Source organism: Aricia agestis, chromosome 8, assembly GCF_905147365.1.
Source record: "Aricia agestis chromosome 8, ilAriAges1.1, whole genome shotgun sequence".
Classification (NCBI taxonomy): domain Eukaryota; kingdom Metazoa; phylum Arthropoda; class Insecta; order Lepidoptera; family Lycaenidae; genus Aricia; species Aricia agestis.
In genome coordinates this window covers 8,861,216-8,883,444 of record NC_056413.1, presented here as the reverse complement: position 1 = coordinate 8,883,444, position 22,229 = coordinate 8,861,216, and the positions used below count along the sequence as shown (strand labels likewise).

Genomic DNA, 22,229 nt, shown 5'->3' with positions numbered 1-22,229 from the left:
GCGTGTTCTGTCGAGGGTCACCAATGTGGGATAAGCGTGGCCACCACAAAGGAAGATCTCCCGACCGAGCGAGGTGTTATGCTCGGTCTGGCCGAAGCCCACGTGATGCAATTCAGCTGTCGTATATATACCGACGCGCTCAGAAAACTTCGATAGCGCGATGCAGGAATGTTAGGCGAATTGTGAGTACCGCCACAAAGAGATAAAATATAGAGAAAAACATACTCTGAGATAAAAATAAGTAAAATATTTTGTTTAAAATTTAGAAAAAAGGAGATATTTTGTCCAAAATATACTGTATAAATATTATCGTTTCCGGCATCTAGGCCCTTAAAAATAGTCTGCTCCAAAGTCTGCTCTTAATGCCCGGGCCGCACCTGCGTAGTGCTTCGTGCTTAAAGGTACATGTTACACAGATATCAACTCGGAAAGAGATTGTCACCGTACCGCCTCGAGCCGTTCAATATTGTTTGTATGAAACTGCCAACTGCAACGCACACTATACTCGGCGCGGCGAACCTTGATCCCTATGACACTGACAGTTAATAACATTGTAGTGGCGTCAGCATTAATTTAGGGTCATATTGGAGGCGTCTAAAAATGCCATTTATAAATTGTACGTAGCTTTATGCCGTTACAATGATATTCCGTTGGAACTTTTAACAATTCTTAACATTTACAAGAAATTATCTCAATCTGAATTTACGTGTACGTCCTGCAAAACTTACATAATCGTTAAATGTCACACGACGTAAGTTTTGCAAGACGTAAACGTAAATTCAGATTGAGATAATTTCTTGTAAATGTTAAGAATTGTTAAAAATTCTAATGGAATATCATTTTTATAGCATACACTTACGTAAAATTTATAAATGTTATTTTTAGACGCCTCCAATATGATCCTAATTTAATGGTGACGCCACTACAATGTTATTAACTGTCAGTGTCATAGGGATCAAGGTTCGCCGCACCGAGTATAAGCGGAACCGTAACGTAATCGCCTCGCCTTTGAACAGGCTCCGAACGGGGATGCGACGCGTGGACGGCTCGTCGTCCACCCGCTTACGGCTCGTCGTCCACCCGCTTACGGCTCGTCGTCCACCCGCTTACGGCTCGTCGTCCATCCGATTACGGCTCGTCATCCCCGTGCTTACGTCTCTCGACTCTCGGTCTCTGTACTCAAGCTTACGTTTCTTCGTCCACCCTTGCCCCTTTCCCCTTCCCCGAGCCGTAAACGAGATGTCGCCTAGAATCTAGATTATTCGGCCAGGGCAGGCCGAATGTATTTATATTAATATACATAGATACATTCGGCCTGCCCTGGCCCCTGCCCGCCCTGCCCCAGGGCAGTTCTAGATGCCGAAAACTAAATAGGCATAAATTAGGAAATAATAAAAAAATAAGTGTCAATGTCAATGATATGTCAATATTGGTCAAAAATGACACTTGACACTTGACAGATTTCGATTCAAAAACGTAGTGATTATATTCTCTTTGATCTAGGTACATTTTTGTTCTAAAGCGACGCGATTTTCAAAGTAAAATGTTAATATTTATTTAAATTTGGTTTTATAACAATATTTATGCAGTGCTGTATTTACAAGTCTGTTGTGATCGCCTACAGATATAACCCAAAATGTATAAGGCATTCATAAAAAGTCAAAATTCAGAGTACCTGTGATCAAAACAAATGATACAACCAGAAATAATTATACTGCAACATGTTTCTTTACGAGCGATTTTGCCTGTGGCTCGGGCATCTAAAGTTATCGCGCGTTATATTATTAGTTTCGATTATTTTATTTATGGTACCACTAGTAACACATTATTATTTATCTAAGGTAAGTCAATGCTTCAATTACTATTTGCTATTCATGCCTGCACCAGACTCCAACTTTCGCTTGCATGCCTGAAGACTAAGCATGCAATTGCTAAGTTAGCTGATTTCACGTTTACAATAATGTTGACTTTAACATTGATAACCTTTGCTGTATACCTAGTACCCACCAGGTATAAAATAAATCATTACAATACATAACTTAATTATTTTTAAGTATGAATCATCAACCTCCTTGGGTTCAAATCACATGCGACATACACTGGAAGCCTTGGGAGATTTATCGACAATGAAAGTTGCAGACCTTAAAATAAGAATTGAAGAGATGCTACGGATCAAAGTAAGCAATTCTACTTAAGTCTCTTTTTAAATAACTATAAAAATATATGCATATTTGTAACTGTAAAAGCTCATCTATTGGTCAATCTTAGGTTCCAATCGTAATTTTTGATTTCCGAACATAAGTTAGTAAATGTTTATTAATTATTAAAATAAATAATACCAATAATTTTTTTCAATGGCATCTTTCACTACTGATTTGATTTAATAAGTATTGGTTTTTTGGAGCAATATTATTATGAAAACTAAGATTGGTTGTAAAAGTTAAAATTACAAAACTGTACTTTTCCTATAAGGGCCGTGCCACACCGGAATGGCAGCGGCGCGGCGAGCACTTTCAGTGTCATATGATTTTTAAACTTTATCATCATTATTGTTATACATAATAATAATAATCTATACTAATATTATAAAGCGGAAGAGTTTGTTTGTTTGAACTCGCTAATCTCAGGAACTACTGGTCCGATTTGAAAAATTCTTTCAGTGTTAGATAGTCCATTTATTGAGGAAGGCTATAGGCTATATTTTATTACGCTAGTCTTAGCGTAATAAAATAAAGCTTATAGCCTATATATCGCATTTTCCTATATTTCCTCGCTCCTATTAGTCTTAATAGGAGCGAGAAAATATAGGAAAATGTGGAAAAAAAACGGGGGAAAATTATTTGAAAGGGCTTATTTGGACGCGCTAATCTCAGGAACTACTGGTCCGATTTGAAAAATTCTTTCAGTGTTAGATAGCCCACTTGTCTAGAAAGGCTGTAGGTTATATTTTATCACGCTAAGACTAATAGGAGCGAAGAAATAGAGGAAAGTATGAAAAAAACGGGGGAAATTATTTGAAAGGGCTTATATGAGCGCGCTAATCTCAGGAAGTACTGGTCCGATTTGAAAAATTATTTCAGTGTTAGATAGCCCATTTATCGAGGAAGGCTATAGGCTATATTTTATCACGCTAAGACTAATTGTGGCGAAGAAATAGAGGAAAATGTGGAAAAAACGGGGGAAATTATTTGAATGGGCTTATTTGAACGCGCTAATCTCAGGCACTACTAATCTAATTTGAAAAATTCTTTCGGTGTTAGATAGTCCATTTATCGAGGAAGGCTATAGGCTATATTTTATCACGCTAAGACTAATAGGAGCGAAGAAATAGAAAAATGTGAAAAAAACGGGGGAAATTATTTGAAAGGGCTCATCTCTCGAACTACTGGAGCAATTTTTCTGTCATTTTTCACAGACTTATCTGTAAGTAAGTAGGTAGACCACGTGGAGGATCATAGGCTATTTTTTGTGGACTAATTTGTCTGTGAAATATCTAATTTACGCGGGCGAAGCGCGGTCACGACATCACGCGTAAATGGCTGGACCCATTTGGCTGAAATTTGGTATAAATATACTTTGAGTCCCAAAAAAGAACATAGGATACATTTTGTCCCGGAAAAATGTACGGTTACTGCACAATATACTTTTATGATTTGCGCGTAAACTATTCAATCTATTTTCATGGAATTTGGTATGGATATACTTTGAGTCTCGGGAAAGGACAAGGATTACTAATTTTGTCCCGGAAAATGTACGGTTCCCGCACAATAAGCTTTTATGATTATCGCCTAAACTATTTAATCTATTTTGATGAAATTTGGCATGGAGATTGGAGATACTAATTTGAATATAATATGGCAAACTGAAGGAAAGGGCTGTATTTCAATATTATATTGCTTCATATTTCAAAGAAATGTATGAGAAAACAATAAAATGCTGAATGTCGAACCTTTGCCTGATTTTTTCATTTACGACTAGAGAATGTTGCTGGGTGCAATAAAGAATGTCTTTTTTTTCTTAGGGAAAATAAAACAGCCTGTATTATTGCACCATTCGCTAGTATTGCTAGATTGCTTCTGCTATAAACAATTTCTCCAAGGTCATAATATACGGTAAAATCCAGGAAAGGTTAGATTTTCAAGGTTTTATTGTTTTTTACAATTCTTTAAGATATGAAACAATATTAAGTACAACACTTTCCTCAAGTTTGCCATATACAATTACTGTCCAGAAATGATTCCTTAACCCTCGGTTGGTCGCGCTTTTAAAATAACGCCGTTGGTCACCTGGGGTCTTTGAAAGCCCGAAAATTAAATGACATAAAAATTGCATAAATTTATATATTTCTTCACCATTTTATGTATATTATTGTTATTTAATTCAATAATAATCAGATTCAATCAAATTATTAATATTTTGAAGATTATTAACCTAAACATACAATGTAAAAATGCAAGTCAAAAAATTTCAGCTGGAGACCGTAAGATTGGAAAATTGAAAAAAAATCAAAATTATTTTTAAATTGTAGTAAAACATGTAGATAACTGAAATAACAGTTAAATTTCCTATAACTTTGGCTGCAATTTAAAAAGCTAAGTCCAAATAACATGTTAACTATTGAATGTTAAACATTGACAAATTTTCAGCATCAAAACCTACTATATTTTATATATTTTCCTGTTCTAACACTTAAGACGTATGGTAAATATACAAATAATTACTTTCTTATCATCACCTAAAAATTATAATCATCATTTCGGTCTAGGTAGCAAAATATGTATTTTTGGAAAAGTGCGTCTAAAGCTTCTTCTAAGTGAGATAAAGCAATAACAACCAACACACGATAATTTTTATTCATTTATTAATAAAATATAATGAAAATCAAAAAAGAAATTCATTTCGGTGTGAAAACTGTATGGAAATTTCAAATCAAATATAGTGACGCGGTTGGTCACCTGGGGTCTTTAAAGACCCCAGCGTGAATAAACGCATCTGTAACACACAACACATGCACGTGAGCTCAGACGAGTGGCGATTATATTGAAATATAATTCCTTTTAAGAAGCTACCTAAAGAGAGGAGTTGCTACTATTATTTTAAATATAGTTTTTTTACGTTTTCGCAAACTCCGGGCTTTTAAAGACCCCACGTGACCAACCGAGGGTTAACAGCAAGACAATAAATGGATGCAATAATACAGGGTGTTTTTTTGGGATTTATTCTTACCTTCTACGCTCGTTCACTTTTTTTCTCCCATGGTTTAGAGATTTTTCGTCATACAATAAAATGTTCGACTTTTTAAGCCCTTTTATTTGGTATATTATGTCTCAAAGTGCTACGTTAGTGGGTACGAAATGCCCGGGCTCCTTCTTTATGAGACAAAAAGATATATTATTAATAATGTATATTAATAATTATTATCTATTAAAAAAATATAGCAACCAAAGGAACTAAAAGAAAAAACAAAAATATAGCAAAAAATAAGGAACTTTTGTACTTTGACTTCCAGGCTTCTGTATCAACAGAACTAAGAGAGTTAGAAGAGAAACGCGGTAGATTGCAACGTGAAGCGGCTGCAGCAAGTGCTAAAGCTGACAGCGTGAAAGCTGAATACTCACGAGCGACGGCTGAGTTACAGCGCCTTCGAGTTTCTGCTGATCAAGCACGTCTGGCGCAATTAGAAGCGATTCGGAGAGATTCGCCGGAACTCGCGCCTCCCATACAAATTCTCTCATCCCAACCTCCCAATATTTTACCACCTATTCATCGGTCCGCCGAAATTTACTGCCGCATGCACTCCTGTTTTGACCACTCCCGCTGCTCCATAACATCCGGTTTTCCCATTTACTTCTATGATCCTGACACATATTCTCCTCTAGCGGGCGTTGATATCGACGGCTTTCTGAAGACAACCCTTCGCCAAACATTAAATTATAACGCTCATTTAACTACGAATCCCAACGAAGCGTGTGTATATATCGTACTAGTCGGAGAAGCTTTTCCATCGGACAAGACATTCTCGTAAGACGTCGACGTTAATGAATATTTATATGTTTGTTTACTCATAATTTCGGATTAATACATGTCATGTCGCTTTCAGGTCAACACCAGGAACATTTAAACTGACATTGAACGAGACAGCGATAAAAAATCTGCCGTACTGGGGTGGAGACGGTCGTAATCACGTCCTACTGAACTTGGCGCGACGGGAACTGGACGGGGGAGCCGGCGACGCGCTCCGCAACGCGTCGATAGGGCGAGCCATGGTGGCCCAGTCCACGTTCAGCCTGCAACAGTTCCGCGCCGGCTTCGACGTGGTGACGCCAGCCGCGCTCGGCCCGCCCGGCGGCGACGTGTGGGCCGACTGCGCCCCCATCGTCCCCGCCCGCCGGAAATATATACTTAGGTGATTACACGACTTCGCGAACCGTAGGTCCCTCACGAGTCGAAGTATGCATCGATAAACGTAATTCAGTTTTCAGGGCTCTCAGACCCCGCCCTCCGAGGTCGACGGCAGGAGCGATATGCTGATCGTCGACGCCATAAAGCGGGCGGCGCAGGCGGCGCCGGCGGCGGACGTGTTCTACCTTCAGTTCGAGTGCGACCCACCCGTGGAGAAGCGCGCGGAGCCGGCCGTCGGCGACTGGGCGCTCTGCGGGACGGACCGCTCGCGGCGGGCGATCCTGCGGGACTCCACCTTTGTCCTGATCCTGGCGCCGGCCGATCCCGACGTGGCGTCGACGGCGCTCCTCCAGGCGCGGCTGTACGAGGCGCTCCGCTCCGGGGCCATCCCCGTCGTACTGGGCGGGGACCGCGTCCAGCTGCCCTACGCCGAGGTGCTGGACTGGCGGCGGGCGACGCTGACGCTGCCGAAGGCGCGCGTCACGGAGCTGCACTTTCTGCTGCGGGCGCTCCCCGACGCCGACCTGCTGGCGTTCCGGCGGCAGGGGCGCGTGCTGTGGGAGCGCTACCTGAGCTCGGTGCAGGCGAGCGTGGACACGCTGCTGGCGACGATCCGCACGCGGCTGAACGTGCCGCCGCGGCCGGCCGCGCTGACGGTGGGTGCGCCGGCATTCAACGACTCCTACAGCCCGCCGCGGGTGGAGCCGCCGGCGGTGGACGCGGAGCCGGAGGAGACGCTGGGCCCGCTGGAGGCACCGTACCCGAGCCCCGCCTACCGCCGCAACTACTCGCTGGCGATGCTGCACGGGTACGAGATGTGGAACGACTGGGGCGAGCCGTTCGCGCTGCACCCGCAGCTGCCGTGGGACGTGCCGGTGACGTCGGAGGCGCGGTTCGTGGGGTCGGCGGCGGGCTTCCGGCCGATCGGCGCGGGCGCGGGCGGTTCCGGCCGGGAGTTCAGCGAGGCGCTGGGCGGGGACCGGCCGCGGGAGCAGTTCACCATCGTCATACTGACGTACGAGCGCGAGGCCGTGCTCGCCGCCGCGCTAGCCCGCCTGCGGGGCCTGCCATACTTGAATAAGGTAGTGATCGGGATGCTTTTGGACACTGCAGTTAAGCCGTATTTACATTATGAAACTAATGTATATATATATATATATATATATATATATATATATATATATATATATATATATATATATATATATATATATATATTGTTCATTATTCTTTCATGAAAGAATTTGCAGCACGTTTAAAACTACTTTCATTGAACTCCAACATTTTGCATCGTTAAATAAAGTTTTAGACTTTTTTTTTGTTTACAGACTACAGATCCACGTTGTTGGAATACTGAAGTTAACATGACACGATGGTTTTAACGAAAATAGTTTCAAACGTAATGCAACTACTTTCATGAAACTTATTCTAACAACACTATTATCATGTATATTTAATGATCATGAACTTCATTGCTTATGGTCACAAATTTGACGTTTGAACTTTTTAAATCAATTTCAGTGAATTTAAAAAGTATGAACGCCAAAATATTGACATAACTTTTTTGAAAACCATACACAATGACGATTATGTTCATCAATATAATTGGGGCCAATATCTAGGTGATAGTTGTATGGAACGGCGTAAGCGCGCCGTCGTCTGTGTGGGCGGAGTCCGGGGCTCCGGTGGCGGTGGTGCGGTCGGCGCGCAACTCCCTCAACAACCGCTTCCTGCCTTACCACCTGATAGAGACCGAGGCGGTGCTGTGTGTGGACGATGATGCCCATCTCAGACACGATGAGATCGTATTCGCTTTTAGGTAAAAAAATCGCTGTAACTATTTTTTATTACATCGGAGTCGTCTATGGACTTAGCGACCGTATCGTTTTGTCGATTTTTTTTTAAATATTCTTTGTAATTACCAAGGAGTATAAATAAGACTTTTGGCAGCTTAGGCTACATTGAGGATAAGAGTAGGAACAAGCCAAAATACCAGATAAACATGCATTCGAAAAACATAAACCTCCTTCTGGCGCAGTCGGGTTGTTATTAGGGGCTAACCACGGAGCTAATACAAAGAGGAGCTGGCCTAAGCTACTGTGCACTGTGATTTTCAACTAGGTCCTGACACACACTTTAGTACACTTTCAGCGTTTGTCAGGTGCACACGTAACGAGACTCCCAATAAATTGGTGTTTTTTGCGTTTTTAACAAGGAAAGGATGAAGTATTGTGTTTTACAATGTCGAAAACACTCAGACAGACGTTCTGATAATATAAATACCATCACATTTCATTTGGAAATAATTTTAAATGTAATTTAAATATAAAAGTTCTAGAACATTTCAGCTTTCAGCGTTAATTGTACTACTTAACACTAGATGGCCAAACCTTTGAAAGATAATACAGACATAAATGCGTATAATTTTGCATAAGTTTATTACAATAATCATACTTGAATACTGAAAACCGTTATACACTTAGTCTTAAACACATTTAAATAGCTAAAACCGTGATTATATAGCTTTTATTATGATATTACTTTTAAATCGCCATCTGTCGTCATCTATGATAACTATTTGAATCGTAACAAAATATCCAGGGCAGTAGTACGTCCCATAATATTCAAGACAAAATGACATCTTGTGTAAGATAGTTAAACTACGTAGTAACATCAACATCGACCTAAGCTAGTACTTTTGCTTTTAGCCGATAGATGAAATATTGAGAAGTGGACGGAGCTTGACACCCCCTCACCCCGCAAATTGTCACGCGTCGTTTCATAAGGAAACTTGATTACAACATCTCCTCTTAGTATGAGCTCCGTGGGGCTAACCCACACGTACCACAACCACACCACGTCGCAACGACAAAATGCCGTCAAGCAGTGGTTACGTGTGAATTGTGTCGCTGCAGCTTTTTGTAGTTGCGTTGTGGTACCGACAAAATGTCGACGTGGTTGCGTTGTCGCCAGTAGTTGCGATGTGGTTACGTACGAAAGTCAATGAAACGGAGGGGTTATGAGCGTGGGCGGTGTGCGCGCACTGTCGTTGCATCGACGCAACGTTGTGGTTGCGTTGTGTTCGGTATCACACAAGTAGTCGACAACAACTGCAAAATGTGGTACGTGTGAATAGTCCAGTTCATTTACAATACGAAATATACGCCCGAATACGTGGTGTGGTTGTCGTGTGGTTGTGGTACGTGTGGGTTGGCCCTAAATTGTTTTCAATTGTTTTAACAGAGTATGGCGGGAACATCGTGACAGAATAGTCGGCTTCCCCGGCCGATACCACGCCTGGGACCTCAACTTTAACAACGGATTCCTCTACAATTCTAATTACAGGTAGACACAATATTATGTTCAATTTATTAAAGTGAAGCTATATTTGTAAATATTGATGATTTTTATAGACAAGACTTTTGTATAAAGTCTTGTCGTTCGCATAAAAGATGATTTTCTATAAACAAGTCAGATCTATAAAACAATAACATGACCGAGCAACAACGTCGTACTCGTAATATACTTACATACGATACAAGCATATTTTGGCGCGTCGGTGATATTGTTATGGGAGGTACGTGCTAAGAATAATGACTTAGCGTGGATGCGTAAAGGCTGTCAGTCAGAATAATGCCAGTTAATTTCCTTTGACCTCATACAAATTATTGAGTTAGATTTCACGAGCTTTAGATTTTATAATTTATCTCTAAACTCTAACTGAAGCATAAAGCTCTAAAGTAACATTTTACAATATGGCGAGGTTAGTTCTAATTTTGGCTCCACAAATCCCAAAATGAATATTCAATCGTCAGTCTTCACAACCTACTTTCAGCTGCGAGTTGAGCATGGTGCTCACTGGCGCGGCTTTCGTGCACCGCTACTACCTGTGGGCGTATTGGCACAGCCTGCCCGCCGCCATACGCGACTACGTAGACCACTACATGAACTGCGAGGACATTGCCATGAACTTCCTGGTTGCCCACATCACGAGGAAACCACCTGTCAAGGTACAAAACAGCTCATAATATGTAACTTTGATGAACATGAACTTCGTTGCGGTCTCAGTTTTGACGTTTGAACTTTTTAAAAGTCAATTTAAAAAGTATAAACGTCAAAATATTGACATTAGAACTTTTTAATTTGTGTTGGTTGGCTGTACCCTGGTTCTGCTTTTAATCTGACATCAGTATCTATCCAGACCGGATTCTATCAAACAGCTAAATTATTGTTTTCTCGTATCAAAGGACTTATTTTTGAAGTTAACTTTATATATTATCGTGTATCTCTATAAACGATAGAGCGTACGTTTTGTCCTTGTCAGAAAGGTTATCTTATAGACTAGAGTCTAGACCATTCTATATACAATGTTTAGTTCCATTCGCGTAAGAGCCAGTCCACATTGCGCGTTGCGTCGATACTCGATACAAATAACCAAGGTGTTCACACGGCGCGCTGCGTCGTTGCAACACACACATGACGGATAGCAGCCCCCAAGACGAAGCGGGAGGGGGTGTTGACACTTGACGTTAGACTGCTTCGTAAAAACGCTGCGATTGCGATGACGCAGCGCCCGTGTGCGTCAAACGGCAGCGCTGCATCGATGCAACGTGCCGTGTGGACTGGCTCTCACAGTAATGGACAAAACAGTGTATAGTGTAGACCTCCTTTAAAATAATTTAAATTACAGGTAACATCAAGATGGACGTTCCGGTGTCCGGGCTGCCCGGTGACGTTGTCGGCCGACGAGACACACTTTCACGAGCGACATAAGTGCATACAGTTCTTCTCGCAGGTAAAACATTATTATTCATCATTAGTGCCAGTAACGTCCCCGGCAACGAAACGAGCCTGCAAAAAGCAATGGGCTGAGGCCTGAGACCCGCGGCATTGAACATTCTCAGGAACTAATTCTTCACTTATAAAAAAACTATCAGAATAAGTGCTTACCATGGTAGGAACGAAATAAAAATCCTTACCAGAAGCCTAACTGGGCACCTCAAGCTGAACAAAACCTCAAAAGAATAGGTCAGTAGCACAACGACTTGCAAATTCTGCAAGGAGAAAGACGAGACACCTATCCACCTTCTCCTTGACTGTCTAGCTCTTCTATAGAACAGAAACAGGCGCCTTAGGCGCTACGCCAGGGCTGCAACGACCTGTTTTCGGAAAAAAAAGCTGGCCAGGGACTCTATGCTCAAGTCTAGAATGTCACTTCGATTAGAGGCACTCGCGTGGTATGCGCATAGGACTGCGTTCTTCTTTTTTATTAATGGCTCCTTTGTGAATCGAAAGTATCAGAGTGTTTTGGTAAAGACTCTGCTTTATGAGATGGCTTTATGAAGAAACAAGGTTACGCGGTATATTGAGACGCATACGGTGTTTATGTTGCATACGTGGTGTAGCGCGCGCGAAGGCGTCAGTTTGTGATCGAAGTGACATCGGGCGCCAGTATGATATTTTAAAATTCTTAACGCGCATGCGACTCCGTTCCAAACTGATGCAATTTCGTGCTAATATGACCTTAATGCTTCCAGATACTGTTACTAAATGGCTTAATTAGTTCACAAAATAACCTTAAAAATGGGTGTCATGTCATACTTGTCTGTATGGCTAGGTTTTGTGAATCGGGTCCCAAGCATGTCCTGGATATGTCATGTGTTTTTTAAACATTACATTTCTTTGTCAGGTCATGGGCTACACTCCTTTACTATCGACGCAGTTCCGGGCGGACTCAGTTCTCTTCAAGACCAGAATACCACACGACAAACAAAAGTGCTTCAAGTTTATATAGTGTTCATGTTGGAATGTCAATCATTGTGAGATTAATAAGATAGTAAGTCCTTAATTCTTATATAATTAGAAATACTTACAGCTTGGCAAAAAAAAGAGTCTGGCGCGGTGACAGCTGGAACTAAGTGTTTGGCAACATTACAAGTACTTGTCAACTCTAGTACATAACGTGTCAAAAGTGCGTTGCGTAGCGTAAGGTTTCGTTCATTAATAAAGGAAAATATTTGAAACAATATTTTTTGCCGACTTGTAAGAATTAAGGACAAAGACGTATATGTATAATAATTTCGATTCCGCTCTGATCCGACCGAAATTATTCCTGGTTTTGTTCATAGAGAAAAATGAAACTGCTTCTGCTCAAAATACCGGTTAGAACCGTTCGCGATTATTGTTCGCCCCGCTCACTCACACACACCACGATCCTCACACATATTGTCCACACATTCAAAACAAACAAGTTATGGCCTATTGGCTATTAGATGATGCACTAGAAAGGGAAAGAAGATTTCACTGCATTAGTTATCTTTCCCTGAGGAATTAACCAGGTTAATTTCTGAAGCAATACCGCTCGCATCTCGGTTTCGTTCTGAGCGGACACTTATCCAAAAACCTGGTGATAAAGAGCGTTTTAACGTGGTTAAAAAAATACCGGTTCCGAGCCCTGATAATAATATTGTTTATTGAAAGTGAAATCTCAACTCAACAAAACATTACTCTAATAGATAACAACACTGACGGGAACAAGGCAATATCTTATATCTTTAAACAAGCAATTCTTGTATATATAAATATATACAAGAATTGCTTGTTTAAAGATATAAGATATTTTTAGAAGAGAAACGGGTGTTTTTTTTTATTATTTTTTATTTTTATGAAATAAGGGGGCAAACGAGCAAACGGGTCACCTGATGGAAAGCAACTGCCGTCGCTCATGGACACTCGCAGCATCAGAAGAGCTGCAGGTGCGTTGCCGGCCTTTTAAGAGGGAATAGGAGAGGGTAGAGATGGGAAGGGAATAGGGTAGGGGATTTGGGCGTCCGGTAAACTCACTCACTCGGCGAAACACAGCGCAAGCGCTGTTTCACGCCGATTTTCTGTGAGGACGTGGTATTTCTCCGGTCGAGCCGGCCGGCCGAAGCATGGCTGTCCCACGTAAGTATAAAAATATTTAAGTTGATCGCGGCCTATATTATACTCTCATGCGCGTCTAGAGCCGATATCGATCAATTATAAGCAGAGTCAAAGTAACAATGAAAAAAAAAACTCATATGAGATAGATTTTTTAAAATTCACAATATTACATAATATAATGCTTAATTCTAACTGCTCATAAAAGTACAATATCGCTACGAAACATCCCAGATTTGTTTATGCCACAGTCATCTGGTCCAATCTGCGATTTGTAACAATAAAATAGCCCTTTGAAGATAGCGGTAATGAAACCAGTCAGGTAATTGAATATATTTCATATTTTTTTCTCTTTCAGTAGTCTCTAAAACAAATATGGCGTCAAGCAGCTCGCACAGCTAACATTAAGGCGGGGCGCGTACTAGCGACCAGGCCGCAGCGGCCATCGAAAGTATGGTGTGGCCGCTGGCCGCCGTGCGGCCAGGTGCGCGTGGCCTACGGTGGTTTCATATTAAGGTATCTATCTCGATGGCCGTCGCAACCGGGCCGCTGCGGCTTGGCCGGTAGTGCGCGCCCGGGCTTATTTTTTCGATTAAAAGTGCGTTATTTATAATAAAATAATATTACGCTGGATTAACCTAAGTATTATTACGCCGCCAAAGGCTACTTAAAAAAATAACATCCCAATTAACAACTTCACCATAATATTACTTTTTGTCAAGACATTAATTAAACGTTACAGTCAACGTCTTGACGAGTTGGGCTTTAGTCGTTCAATTAAATGGTGTCATTCAATGAACGCGCTTAGTCGACTAGCAGATTAAACGAGATGACTGCGACATAAATTTGTTTTTATTACATTTAAGTAACTTTTATAATAATTATTTACAACCGAAATAAACACTTTGTATGTTATTACTTATTATTATAACTGAGTATTCTGGTCATAAAATGTTTTTCTAAAATTATAGTAAATTTTTAAGACTGATTATTTTCTGTTGCTTTTACTGTAATCATATTATAACCGAGAGCTGCCGTGCAGTATTCAGCAAGATGATTACTATCCGCACGAATACGGAATAAATACGTTTTATAGAAAATAAGTGTATTATTTTTCTCTATCTGTAAAAAGTCTTATTTCCCCTACATTATATTATAACTTCAAAATTTTTACATAGTAGAGTAAGACTCTTACTCTACAGGCGCGGGCGGCGTCGATGTCTGCGGCTGCCCGCGCCGCGTACACGAAGCACACGCAGTCTGCGTTACTGCATGTAAACTGGTTTGTGTGATCCACGGCGGGCAGCCGCGGACATGCGTCGCTAGTGCCCGCCGGGCACCTGCGGCGTGGTCTTTTTACCCGCTGTGTGCGTTGGTAATATAGGATTCCCTTTGTGCTATCGTTCGTGGCGAAATTGACCGGCCCGCCCCGCCCCGTCGTCTGCTAAGCGCCTTATAGCCTGTAGAGCGAAGTATTCGTTCATTATTTTAAACATTCTGTATTTGAAAGTCCGTACCTGGGTAAGATAAATAATACGAAGAGTAAATTAAAACGCGGTAATTCGATATGTAATCATATTTTACTAAGTATTTTTAACAATAATATATAAAATACCTAATCTTAGCTATACAACATAAAGAAACAATTCAGTATTCCATAAGGAAAGCGTAACAAAGATTTATTTATATAAAATAAATACATACGGTAACAATAATATCTAATAACAGGGTCACAGGAGCCGAATATTTACATTTCAAATATTTGAAAGTTCTATCACACACTTACTTCTTACAGAACGACAGAGACAAAACGTAGCTGCAGATGATGTTAGTCCCGTAATCCAATTAAAATGTTCTAAATTAACCTTGTAATATAAGATAGAGAGAGAAGAAGATACTTAACTTGAAAATCAGTACATAGTTTTATTAAGCCTGTCACAGACTTAGCTATAATATATATATATATATATATATATATATATATATATATATATATATATATATATATATATATATATATATATATATATATATAAATACTTTTATTAACGACGATATTTCTTTGTTCAAAATCGTCCATAAATATTTCGGCCATCAAAGGACTTAAAGGTGAGCCCATAGCTAGACCGTCTTCTTGAACAAAGAATTCGCCGTTAAATCGAAAGTAATTTTGTTCCATGCATGTTTTAGTAAGAGTAAGCAATTCATTACTTTCACCAGGAGGTAAACGTTTTTCTAGTGCATTCCTTAAAATACCCAATGTTTCCTTACATGGAACATTAGTGAATATAATAAATAAATATCGACATCAAGTGAAACTAATTTGCAACGAGGTGGCAAAGTCACACACAGTAAATAATACTTTAAAACATCATTTGTGTCATAATAAAGACCAGATTGATAAAAAATATCAATCCGGTGTCTATAAGATCGATTGTCCTGAATGCGATAGTGTATACGTGGGTCAAACTGGACGCAGCTTCGAGACTCGGTATAAAGAACATATCGCGGCTTATAGAAATGGTCATCCTGATAAGTCACATTTTGCTAAACATCTTTTAGATAGTAATCATACTGTGCCCGATGGCCATTCCTATAAAGTTTTACATAAATGCGATAAAGGCTTTCGGCTGAGCGTGTTGGAACAATTAGAGATCATAAAAGAAAAGAAAAATAACAGATTTGCATTGTTGAATGACCAAACTTGCTTGACTACGTCACCGCTTATTAATATGTTCGGGGGTACTAGTGAGAGTAGTGGGGGTAGTGGGGATAGTAGCGGGGCTCGATAGTGTATAAAAGGCGGTGTTTTGGCCGTTGGCGGCACTTAACGGACGTTGTTCGTAGAGTCCACATCCTGAGGATGCTCCGGTGTTGGGGCGAAACGCGCGTCGAGGTTTTCAACCTGCATGGTGGTGAGGGGCCTTGCACGGATTTGCCAACATTATTGCTTGTGTGGTGGTGGTGTTTGCAAGTTCTTGCATGCGAGTGTACGCATAGGCAGTGTGGGAGGAGGGAGGTGCTGTACGCATGTCTATGCGTACACTCACTCATTTACTTAAAGGTGGAAGTTGTTTTCGCGGAATATTGCTAAAAATAATAACAAACTAAATTTAATTAACATTGAATTGACATGTCAATTCAATGTTAATTGTTTTAATTGTAATTGGTCGGATCATGATCCGACCAAATTACGTAACTGCCTAAGAATCAATCTCCTCGATGGTACTTTAGGTTGTCAACTCTAAAATGATTATAATAAAATAAAAAACGAAATAAAATTATCGATCTTCCCAAAATTAAAGTATAATTAAAACGAAAAACGAAACAATTAACTTCTCTGACGTATCATAAGTGGTTCTAAAGTTCAAGATAAGGTTAAGTTATTTGGCACCATGGAGATATTAACGTACGCAACGTGTTGACTGTTGATTCATAGGTCAAGCCGAGCCGACTTAACACGACTTACATTAACTTGTCATTAGTTCACCAAATAACGTATGCCCGCACTCTGCCTGTGAATCTATGTCTGTGATAGTACTTTCGGCTGCGTTCATTATTTCTGAATCTTCCTTTATCAAAGGTTGTTCATTCACGATGATGATATCAAATGAATACTTAATATATTTCTCAGCGTGATGCTGCAATAAATGTTTGTACAAAATCTCTGGAGTAAAATTTAGATTACACTTCGAACAAGTCTGTAATTTCTTTTTAGAGGGAGCGCCACATTTATTTCTTTGCACGTGTTCCCTTGCATTTTCTTCGGTCAAGTAATGCAGGCCGCAAGGACATCGGTATAGAGTGTCTGTTTTTTCTTCAATACAGACTGTAGCTACACTTTCTTCGGATTCTTCCTCTAGGTCCCCATTGCTATCTACACCATTCTTTAGGCGCTTATACGTTTCCTGAGGATCGAAAGGTATAACGCAGATAGCTTTAGTCGTGAACTCCTCGTCCAAGTAGTGCAAAGCATGATGGCCCTTTTTTTTACCCTCGTCAAAATATAAATGGCATTTCGCGCATTGAAATTTAGCTGCGGTGATCAAACAAAAATGTTTAGAGCTTAGCCTCAAATTTCGAATGCAAACGTTACATTTGATGCATTTATAAAAAATATAATCGGACACGATACCGCTAAAGGAGCAGACTAGTTCGTTATTTTCGTCATTTTCTTTACTTTCTCGTCGCACTTGACCGAACATGACCACTCTCATATTACTGGCGACGAACGTATCGATAGTTCTGTGTCTAGCGTTGTGTTTGTCGTAAGCCGTGCTGTAAATCAGTAAACCACAGATGGTACATTTTTTCAAATCGTTTAAGTTGCAGTGATGACTCTTCACAAGACTCCAATCCACTACGCCGTGACAGTTTCTACACTTGTACAATACGTATTGATTGGTTTTGGTGAGCAACAAATCGTTTAGTGGTTTATCCTTCTTCAGATTAAAAACTACTATCCTGTAGGACTTGGCGCTTAAGTTGTGTCGCTCGTGTAGTTCTAAATGCCGGGCTCGGAGGGGCGCCGACAAAAGAGCTATCCCACAGAGATGACAAGGATACTTGTCGTTGGAGCCCTTGCACTTTTCTCTATGATCGACGATATCAGAGGGTTCAATAAAAATACTACATTTCGTACATTTATATAGCGTGAATTCGGGATCGCCTTGTTGTGATACGTCCAGCTTGATTCTACATTCATCTTTATATATTGCATATTTGAGTATGCTTTCCCTTTTACTTTCTGGTACCGATTTAAAAACATGATTCAGCCATTCTGCGTTACTGCATCCGAAATAAAATAGGTCGCAAGTTAACCTTACAAAGGATTCACTGCTTATGCCGGACTTGTGCATTTCCTTATGTGAAAATATACAAGAAATATGAAATATTAAATTGCACTGAATACACTTTTCGGTAGCGACTTTTCTATAACTATTGTTATAATGAGAGTGACAATGTTTTACCAGTTGATCGTAATGAGCTACAGTGACGTTACAAATTTCACAAGTGTATAAGTAATACACATGTTCAATACTTTCTCGCTTATCGTTCGTATCATTTTCTTGTGAGAAACTAATATGTTCTTCTTCAGGAACTGCGTGTGGTTCATCGTTTCCAATAAGCTCCTGTGGTTCATCTACATCCATCATATTTTCACATATTTTGTGATCGTCTTTATTATGTCCCTTTACCACTGGCTCCTTTAAACCTGAATTTTTGAATCTATCATTTTCTTTTGACACATCTGGACTTACATCATGGAGGCTACTACGTTCTACAGGTGATTTAGATTGTAAATAGTAGCCATGAAATGGTATGTGCAAATTGAGAGCTATTTCTGAAGCGAACTTCATTTCGCATATATCACAGTACAAATTTGAAATTTCAGCGCAAGTGTGATAGCGTATTTCGTGCTGACTAACGAAGTGGGCTTCACATATATCGCACTTCGGAAATATCGGCATGGGAGGTAAAATTTGTTCACACGTTTCGATATCATAGAACCTAAAATCCTGTAATTTTAAATGGGGATTGAGTTCATGAAATGTTTTGTGGCGCGGTAAAATAGTGGGCGTCGACACAATACCACACATGTTACATACACGTTTAATTGAATGACGACAACGATTTTCGTCATGTTTGTCGAGACTGAGAAAAAAATGTATAAAACAATCGCAATTTTTACAGTATGTCAAATTTAGTAAAAATGTTGGTCTATCACCCAGTTTGAAAATAAATTTCGAATAATGATCATCGTTTGCTGATAACAGTTTTTTCAACTTCCTTCTTAACTCTTTAGATGAACTTTTTGAACGTATGCTAACATCTGATGTGAATGATTGATTTACTGGAGGAGGATCGGAGATTTCATCCAATTTTCTTTTTCGGTTATTTTGTTCACATATGAATCTATCTCCAGTAACCAATGTGTCTTTTACTGGCTGTGATTTTTTCATGTGATCGATGTGTATTTGAGGATTCATAAGGGAGTCATTTATAATTATAAAATCACTTTTTTTACCATCAATGTCACCGTGGATGGCATTGTGGGCTCTTTTATTTTTCAATTTTCCGTCTATGTCGATATTACAAATATGACAGTGCCAGGTGTTCATATTTTCACCGCAAACATTAAGGTGGTGTCTGAAGTCACTCTCAGGGATATGGAGGGAGCACTTGGCACATTTTATCATAATTCTACTTGAATCTTTATCTTCTACATTTACGACTGTAAATGCATCGGTATATTTATGTTGTTTCAGGTGTAGATCTTCATCGCTCCTTTTAAAAAACATCTTGCACAATGAACATTTCCAGTTAACAAGAATTTCACTATGTACAATGTGACTGGTGGCTAGTTTTGGTGACAAGAAATGTATTTCACATTTGAGACACTTGAACAAAACGCTTTTAAAAATTAATGGTCTATCATTTATTAAATCATAACTTGATTCTAAACTTAAAGGTGTAGTATTCTGTTGTTCTAATGCTACAGAATTATTACTATTATCAGCTGTATGATTTTCTTGATTTTGATTTTGCTCCTCACAATTATTAGTATTAGATATTATTAATGTAGAATGTACACGAGTCAAATGTAAATTATATTGTTTAAAAGTTGGATAAATGTTTGGGCAAAATATACACTTAGGATTAAATTTAACGACTTTGACTTGTCTTACTTTTGTTTTATGTTTCTGTTCCATATGCATCTCATAAAACCTTAGATGTTGAAAATAACATAAACATACATTACACTGCAATACTTCATTTAGACTAGTATTTAAAACAACTTCTGTTTGATTTTGTGATCCACTATAGGACTCATTCTCTGACATTGATTCATTTACTGATATAGTTTTAGGTAAACTGTTGGTGTCTACTTTCGTACAATACTTTACTGTGCTCTTATCAACAGTTTTTTTGACAGTCTGCTGAGAATTTTTGTTATCATGAGATTTAACTTCATAGTGTTTGTCTACGGCACTTTTTCGCATTTTTGCTTTTTTATCTAAAACTTCATACATATGTTCTATAAGCAGTTCTTGAGTTGAAAACACTTCCTTACAATGAAAGCATTTGTTTGTTTCATTTTCTTCACATAAATTCATTTGGCCATCTCTGGTAACATTTTCTTGACCTCCAATACTGTCGCTATTATTACTAACGATATCTGCAGGATTCAATATCTTATGCTCCTCAGCTTTTCTGAATGTATGTTGATGATTCAATATTTTATGTTCTTCAAACATATTCTTTCCTGGAAATAATGTTTTGCAAACCTGGCAATAACTTTTACTTTTCTTCAGATAATGACTAATGTCTTTAACATTTATTTTTAAATTATACTTTAGTTTATTATCATATGTCTTAGAACATTTACTCCCAAAAACTAGTAGATTAGACTGTAAAAGTGATTTTTTTATTTCATCTGGCTCAAATGGATCCTCTATAAAATTTTCCTCTGTTGCAAGCTCTTTTTTGATGCATGTGAGACTATCACATTTAATAGTCTGCTTTATGTGACAATTTGATGTATTAGACGTATTTTGTTTTTGCAATTCTGAAATCAAATACAATTTTATTATTTACCAACTATAAATGTCACAGTCCTCTGATTTAATGTTACAAACTAAATACAAATATTATGAACAACAAAATGAAAAGCTATTTGATTAAATGACTAGTCATTTAATCAAATAGCAGAGTATAGAGATACATTATGTACTAACTTTTGCCCGTGGCTTCGCTCGCCTTAGGAGTATTATTATATTATATATACAATCTTTCATCCCCTTACGCCTCTAGTCCACCGACGCTACGAACTGCGAAACAGCCGCGAACCGATTAACTGTCTCATCCGCCACACGACAGCGCGTTATATTGCATCTTGCTCTATTGATGTTTCGCAGAGTTTTCGCAGTTTGCAGCGTCGGTGGACTAGAGGCGTTAGGGGTGGAATTTATCAAAATCCTTTTTTAGGGGATGCCTACATCATAGTTGCTTTATGCATGCAAAGTCTCAGCCCGATCGGTTTAAAATTGACAAAGTTTCATACAAAATGATTATTCACAAGGCTGATCAAGAGAGTCAAGTTTGATCTCCTATCAAATGAATGGCTTGTATGCCAGAAATACTATTCTGTGCAAATAAATATGTTAGTACAAGTTCTGAGGTAAAGTAAAAAAAAAAAGCTTTATTGAATTCCATACAGTTTAGAACTAAACACTATTTGTGTGGACAATTCCGTTTAAATAATTCAGAGATTTGCAGGCATTGTAGGTGTAATACATGTCTGCAAACAGAATTTATGTACATATTTCCAACAAAAAAAAGATTGATAACCCTAAGATAACATCATGAATATTGGGTAATCAAACTTAGAATAGGTAGGTACCTACCCATGTCACTAAATTGATTCAGATACTCAACACCCCGAGAGTGCTGTATTGTATAAGATATAATTTGTGGCTTAAAATAATTATTGATCCTCTCTCCAAAGTTACAGAATACGAAACACCAATTATAATATCTTTAGCTAGAATCAAGCACATATAAAACAAATAAGTTAAATACCTTCATCATCTGGATCTACAATTTCCTTTTTCAATGCTGTGAGATCTGGAAAAATAGTCCGTACCCTAGGGTTTTCCATTAGATCATGTTCCACAATATCAATGTCTCCAGACATTCTGAGGCTAAAAATAACAATTGTAATAAAGTTACTAACAATAATAATGTAGAAAAAAAAACCTTTTTAGCTGACGAAGAGCTTATTTATTTTTGTTTTTCATAAAAAAGGGGGAACAAAAAGATAATTATTAATCGTTTGTAATCTTATTCAAAATAAATAGGGTATCTATTAACCTTTCTTGTTTTTAGTTAAATCTCGTAAATAT

General features: G+C 39.0%; 2 protein-coding genes across 3 annotated transcripts; one reads left to right on the top strand and one right to left on the bottom strand.

Annotated features, from left to right (window-relative positions):
- The first annotated feature begins 1,477 nt into the window (after nucleotides 1–1,477).
- On the top strand, nucleotides 1,478–19,694 carry LOC121729316 (exostosin-3). Of its 2 annotated transcripts, XM_042117789.1 has the most exons (11): nucleotides 1,478–1,841; nucleotides 2,055–2,177; nucleotides 5,510–6,021; nucleotides 6,101–6,406; nucleotides 6,476–7,484; nucleotides 8,025–8,221; nucleotides 9,646–9,747; nucleotides 10,238–10,412; nucleotides 11,093–11,197; nucleotides 12,092–12,238; nucleotides 19,593–19,694. In XM_042117789.1, the coding sequence occupies exons 1-10, from the start codon at nucleotides 1,722–1,724 to the stop codon at nucleotides 12,194–12,196; spliced, it is 2,754 nt and encodes a 917-aa protein (XP_041973723.1). In that variant the 5' UTR covers nucleotides 1,478–1,721; the 3' UTR covers nucleotides 12,197–12,238; nucleotides 19,593–19,694. The 2 variants fall into 2 exon arrangements, with proteins under 2 accessions (XP_041973723.1, XP_041973722.1); XM_042117788.1 differs by lacking the exon at nucleotides 19,593–19,694 and having other exon boundaries at nucleotides 12,092–12,468.
- LOC121729315 lies at nucleotides 16,607–22,229 on the bottom strand. Its single transcript, XM_042117787.1, has 3 exons — nucleotides 22,198–22,229; nucleotides 21,907–22,028; nucleotides 16,607–20,893 (listed from the first exon to the last, which is right to left on the bottom strand). The coding sequence occupies exons 2-3, from the start codon at nucleotides 22,019–22,021 to the stop codon at nucleotides 16,794–16,796; spliced, it is 4,215 nt and encodes a 1,404-aa protein (XP_041973721.1). The 5' UTR covers nucleotides 22,022–22,028; nucleotides 22,198–22,229; the 3' UTR covers nucleotides 16,607–16,793.

Coding starts and splice junctions, on each gene's coding strand:
- LOC121729315 (XM_042117787.1), bottom strand. CDS start 22,021: ATGTCTGGAGACATTGATATTGTGGAACATGATCTAATGGAAAACCCT. Junction 20,894..21,906: donor TGTAGATCCAGATGATGAAG/GTATTTAACTTA, acceptor ATTTGATTTCAG/AATTGCAAAAACAAAATACG.
- LOC121729316 (XM_042117789.1), top strand. CDS start 1,722: ATGTTTCTTTACGAGCGATTTTGCCTGTGGCTCGGGCATCTAAAGTTA. Junction 2,178..5,509: donor AAGAGATGCTACGGATCAAA/GTAAGCAATTCT, acceptor TTTGACTTCCAG/GCTTCTGTATCAACAGAACT. Junction 6,022..6,100: donor CCATCGGACAAGACATTCTC/GTAAGACGTCGA, acceptor TGTCGCTTTCAG/GTCAACACCAGGAACATTTA.